This window comes from Elephas maximus, chromosome 26 (genome assembly GCF_024166365.1).
Source record: "Elephas maximus indicus isolate mEleMax1 chromosome 26, mEleMax1 primary haplotype, whole genome shotgun sequence".
Classification (NCBI taxonomy): domain Eukaryota; kingdom Metazoa; phylum Chordata; class Mammalia; order Proboscidea; family Elephantidae; genus Elephas; species Elephas maximus.
This window is the reverse complement of record NC_064844.1, coordinates 46,101,485-46,107,484: the sequence shown is the minus strand read 5'-3', so window position 1 is coordinate 46,107,484 and position 6,000 is coordinate 46,101,485. Positions and strand designations below refer to the sequence as shown.

Genomic DNA, 6,000 nt, shown 5'->3' with positions numbered 1-6,000 from the left:
TGCAAACATCCATTAATAATCAGAACATGGAATGTATGAAGCATGAATCTAGGAAAATTGGAAATCACCAAAAATGAAATGGAACACATAAAAATCAATATCTTAGGCATTAGTGAGCTGAAATGGACTGGTGTTTGTCATTTTGAATTGGTCTGCTATGCCAAGAATGACAACTTGAAGAGGAATGGCATTGCACTCATCGTCAAAAAGAATATTTCAAGATCTATCCTGAAGCACAATGCTGTCAGTGATAGGATAATATCCATACACCTACAAGGAGGACCAGTTAATATGACTATTATTCAAATGTATCCACCAACCACTAAGGCCAAAGATGAAGAAGTTCAAGATTTTTACCAACTTCTGCAGTCTGAAATTGATCGAACATGCAACCAGGATGCACTGATAATTACTGATGATTGGAATGTGAAACTTGGAAACAAAGAAGAAGGATTGATAGTTGGAAAATATGGCCTTGGTGATAGAAATGATGCTGGAGATCACATGATTGAATTTTGCAAGACCAATGACTTCTTCATTGCAAATACATTTTTTCATCAACATAAACTATACACATAAAAAACGGACCTCACCAAATGGAATACACAGGAATCAAATTGACTACATCTGTGGAAAAAGACGATGGAAAAGCTCAATATCATCAGTCAGAACAAGGCCAGGGGCAGAGTGCAGATCAGACCATCGATTACTCATATGCAAGTTCCAACTGAAACTGAAGAAAATTAGAACAAGTCGACAAGAGCTAAAGTACAACCTTGAGTATATCCAACCTGAATTTAGAGACCATCTCAAGAACAGACTTGATGCATTGAATACTAATGACCAAAGGCCAGACGAGTTGTGGAATAACATCAAGGACATCATACATAAAGAAAGCAAGATGTCATTGAAAAGATAGGAGAGAAAGAAAGGACCCAAATGGATGTCAGAAGAGACTCTGAAATTTGCACTTGAATGTTGAGTAGCTAAAGAAAAGGAAAACATGATGAAGTAAAAGAGCTGAACAGAAGATTTCAAAGGACAGCTCCAGAAGACAAAGTATTATGATGACATGAGCAGAGACCTGGAGATAGGAAACCAAAAGGGAAGAACACACTCTGCATTTCTCAAGCTGAAAGAACTGAAGAAAAAATTCAAGCCTCGACTTGCAATACTGAAGGATTCTATAAGGAAAATATTAAACAACGCAGGAAGCATCAAAAGAAGATGGAAGGACTACACAGAATCACTATACCAAAAAGAATTGGTTGATGTTCAACAATTTCAGGAGGTAACATACGATCAGGAACCCATGGTACTGAAGGAAGAAAGAAGTCCAAGCTGCACTGAAGGCATTGGTGAAAAACAAGGCTCCTGGAATTGATAGAATACCAATTGAGGTGTTTCAACAAATGGTTGCAGGGCTGGAAGTGCTCACTCTTCTATGCCAAGAAATTTGGAAGACAGCTACCCGGCCAACCGACTAGAAGAGATCTATATTTATGCCTCTTCCCAAGAAAGGCGATCCAACCGAACATGGAAATTATCGAGCAATATCTTTAATATCACATGCAAGCAAAATTTTGCTGATGATCACTCAAAAGCAGCTGCAGCAGCATATCCACAGGGAACTGACAGAAATTTAAGCCGGATTTAGAAGAGGACGTGGAAGCAGGGATGTCATTGCTGAGGTCAGATGGATCCTGGCTGAAAGCAGAGAATACTAAAAAGGTGTTTACCTGCGTTTTATTGACTATGCAAAGGCATTTGACTGTGTGGATCATAACAAATTATGGATAACATTGCAGAGAATGGGAATTCCAGAACACTTAATTGTGCTCATGAAGAATGTGTACATGGATCAAGAGGCAGTTGTTCAATCAGGGGGATACACTTATTGCATGGTTTAAAGTCAAGAAAGGTGTGTGTCAGGGTTGTATTCTTTCACCATAACTATTCAACCTGCATGCTGAGCAAATAATCCAAGAAGCTGGACTATATGAAGAAGAACGGGGCATCAGGATTGGAGGAAGACTCATTAACAACCTACATTATGCAGATGACACAACCTTGCTTGCTGAAAGTAAAGAGCACTTGAGGCACTTACTGGTGAAGACCAGAGACCACAGCCTTCAGTATGGATTGCACTTCAACGTAAGAAAACAAAAATCCTCACAACTGGACCAATGAGCAACATCATGATAAACGGAGAAAAGATTGAGGTTGTCAAAGATTTCATTTTACTTGGATCCACAATCAACAGCCATGGAAACAGCAGTCAAGAAAGCAAAAGACACATGGCATTGGGCAAATCTGCTGCAAAAGACCTCTTTAGAGTGTTCAAAAGCAAAGATGTCACTTTGAGGACTAAGGTGCACCTGACCCAAGTCATGATGTTTTCAATCGCCTCATGTGCATGCGAAAGCTGGAGAATAAATAAGGAAGACCGAAGAAGAACTGACGCCTTTGAATTGTGGTGTTGGAGAAGAATACTGAATACACCATAGACTGCCAAAAGAACAAACTAATCTGTCTTGGAAGAAGTACAACCAGAATGCTCCTTAGAAGCAAGGATGGCGAGACTAAGTCTCACATACTTCAGACATGTTATCAGGAGGGATCGATCCCTGGAGAAGGACATCATGCTTGGGAAAGTAGAGGGTCAGCGGAAAAGAGGAAGACCCTTAACGAGATGGATTGACGTGGTGGCTGCAACAATGGGCTCAAGCACAGCAACGGTTGTGAGGATGGCGCACTGAAGTTTCATTCTGTTGTGCGTGGGGTCGCTCTGAGTCAGAACTGACTCCACGGCATCTAACAACAACAACAAAGCAGCCTCAGCAACTGCTTGTTGTGGTTGTTGTTGTTGTATACATATCCATCGCACAATTTTTGCCAGTTCACCTTTTTACAGTTGTGCAACTTATTGATGGCAATTACAACTCTCTGATGACTGATGACATTGAGCATCTTTTCATGTGTTTGGTGGCCATTTGAATGTCCTTTTCGGTGAAACATCTATTCAAATCCCTTGCCCGTTTTTTGATGGGGTTGTCTTTTTGTTAAATTGCATTTTACAGCAATTTTTTTTAAACTTGAAAAAACTATGTAAATTCTTTTTCCTATAGATTAAAAAAGAAGGGACTGCTAGTCTCACTTTCAAAAATCCTAACATTCAAAAAGTACTCAGATCCCCTGAGTGGAAAATGTAACTGCCAGGCCTGAGTTGGAATCTCTGTCTCCCGTTGTCTTCTGCGAGAAGTGGGTTAATATAGTTAGGTAAACATTAAATTCAATTACGACACATTCTTACGGCCCGATTCTGAGGATGATTATTAGAGTCTTAGTCTGTAGTTTGAACGATTATATTTCCCATCTCCAAAATTAATACAATAGAAACTAGCCTAAAACGTATTCAGTGCAAAAGACTTGAACCAATAGTACACACAGGAAGGGATCCAACTGGCAATAAGCACATGAAAAGATGATCGACCTCATTAATCATCAGAGATGTTATCAGGAGACCTCAAAAGGATCGTGTTGCTGGGGCGGGGCAGACCTTCTGGCTTCCCTTCTTCTCAGGTTCTCAAGAGCAGGAGGTTTCAGGGGACAGTGTCTGAGGGAGCTTCCCGAAGGGCTTGGGAGTGATCGAATGATGAAGCTTTAGGGGGAAGAGCCTGCGATTCCCCGAAAACTGTTCACAACGTTGTGTGTGCATGCGCCCGTGTATTCCTGGGTGAAGGCTCCACAGTTCTCAACCTGTAGACTGCTCTGGCTGCTCTTTATACTCTTGGAATCTGTGAAACGCGCAGGAGCTTCTTGCCTAGAAGATGGTCGGAGAGTCCGGGATTTTCCGCGGATCACTCTCGCCTTGGGCCTCAATTTCTCTTAGTGTGGATTAGGGAAGAGAGACAAGAGAGCTCCGAGGTTGTTCCAGCTTGTACCTCCGGGGGTCACCCCTCCCACGCAAGCAGAGGTCCAGCCTCAAGGCCCCCAGCCCCGGGAGCAAAGGGGCAGCCGCGAGTCGGGGGGGGGAATGGTTGGGGAGCATGCTGCCTTCCAGCCCCACAGAGAGCTCTGGCTGCTCGGGCCGAGGCGGGGACGCGGTGGGAGGTGTGGCGAGGGCTACCAGCCCCTGTGGGCCAACCCACAGGAGAAGGCAAACTCGCCCAGATCCGGAGCTGGTGAAACCGGCCAGAGGCGCCCGCACCAGACACGCGCTCGCACCTGAGAATGAGGCTCCCCATTTGCGCCCTGCTCTGTGCGGGGGCCCTGGGTGAGTGCGGCGCTGGGAGCTGGGCTGGGGGCCGGCCCTGCAGGGTGCTCCGGGGAGGGGTCCAGGGGCCAGCGGCCGGTCAGCCACAGCGGGAAACTGCGCGGCGACCAGGCGGCCTAAAGGTCTAAGGGGCCCCGACGCAGCCGAGCACCCTGCTGGACCCAAAGTGCCTTCCTTAGGTGCACTGAGGCTTTGGTCCTCACAGAGACCCGGTAACCTAGGGCGGGGGTCTGCAGTCTATGGGCAGCGGGTCAAATCCGGCCTGCTGCCTGATATATACAGCGGAATGCACTAACAGTGGTTTTCACATCCTTAAATGTTTGGGGGAAAAAAAAAATCAAAAGAAGAGCAATATTTTGTAACACATGAAATTATATAAAATAAAATTTCTCGGTGGGAGAAAGATGTGGCAGTCTGCTTCCATAAAGATTACAGCCCTGGAAACCCGTTGGGGCAGCTCTACTCTGTCCTATAGGGTCACGATGAATGAGAACTGGCTCCATGGCAGTAGGCTTGGTTTTTGTTTTTTTGTTTTTTTTTTGATTAGCCCTTACCTCTCTGAGCTGGTTTCCTTATTAGTTCACCAGGAATCACCTTTAAACAACAAACGGGCAGTTGCTGTGAACATGAAATGAAACAATGTACCTAGTGGCAGAACTCTAGGCTCAGGGGAGTTATCCCTGGTAAAAACCCTGCCAATAAATACCGAGGATCTTTGATGTGTTGGGGTGGCAAGGGGGTGCTCCTCCATGGCTCTTAGCTAGGAAATTGTGACGAAGTTAATGGTGCAAAGTCAGTTTGCTCACGTACATCAAGAGCTCTCCTGGCCTCAACAACTGTTGATTCTGTCCAGCCCTGGCTCTGTCCCATCTCAGGATGTTGTAAATAATTTGTAGGGTAGGATATTATATTGGGAACTGGGTGACCGGGTCAGGACAGAGGGAGGAGAGGGCAAGAGGGGCAGAGTGACTTGGTGGCTGCTTCATGACCTGACATGCCACAGTGGGCCACACAGTGAGTTCTCCTGGGGCTGGAGGAGGCCAGGAAGGAAGAACACAGCAGTGGTCCAACTACCTGGCAAGGAAACCCAGAGCACGGCTCCTCTGGCCTCCTTCCCAAATTCTTCCGGAGCAGGGCTTGTATTGATTGTTCTTTCTCTGTCTCCTCTCCTGGCAATGGCAGGTGCTGACCAAAAGTCCATTTTCCCAGTCGGCTCCTGGTTTACAAACCAGAGGCGAAGGCAGCCCCTCGCTGCCCCATCCCCCACATTTCCTCCCTGTTGGCTGGAGTCTGGAACATGTTTTCTTCAAGGCTCAGTGTTCTAGTCCAATAGGAACTCTTCTGGTGACAAATGACAGAAACCCAACCATACTATCTTAAACTAAAAAGGCCAAGGTGTTGGGGGTGAGGGTGGGGGGTTGTTATTGGAAGGCCCTGCAGTAGCCAGCAACCAAGGGCACACCCACCTTGGCCTCTACTACCGTTTTCAGCATCTTGCTCTTCTAGGGCTTAAGAGCTTTCTCCATGCAGTGAGCATGTGATCACTAGCAGCTTCTCCTTTCCAGGGTCAGTTTGAAATATTCACAGTGGGCTCTGATTGACCCTTCTTGAAACTGTCACATGGTTATTCATGATTGGCCTAATCTGGGTTACTTAACTCCCTTTACACTTGGCTTTCTCATTTTTTATCTTTAAAATCGTTTTTTATCAAAGTATGATTTACA

At 45.4% G+C, this 6,000-nt stretch overlaps 1 protein-coding gene across 2 annotated transcripts in view; it reads left to right on the top strand.

Annotated features, from left to right (window-relative positions):
* The first annotated feature begins 4,068 nt into the window (after nucleotides 1-4,068).
* Nucleotides 4,069-6,000, top strand: part of LOC126068163 (inhibitor of carbonic anhydrase-like) — a 46,324-nt gene continuing 44,392 nt past the window's right edge. For both annotated transcript variants that reach the window (XM_049870587.1, XM_049870586.1), the window contains exon 1: nucleotides 4,069-4,276. In XM_049870587.1, coding sequence (XP_049726544.1) covers nucleotides 4,234-4,276 — 43 coding nt within the window. In that variant the 5' untranslated portion in view covers nucleotides 4,069-4,233. The remainder of the gene's footprint in view (nucleotides 4,277-6,000) is intronic.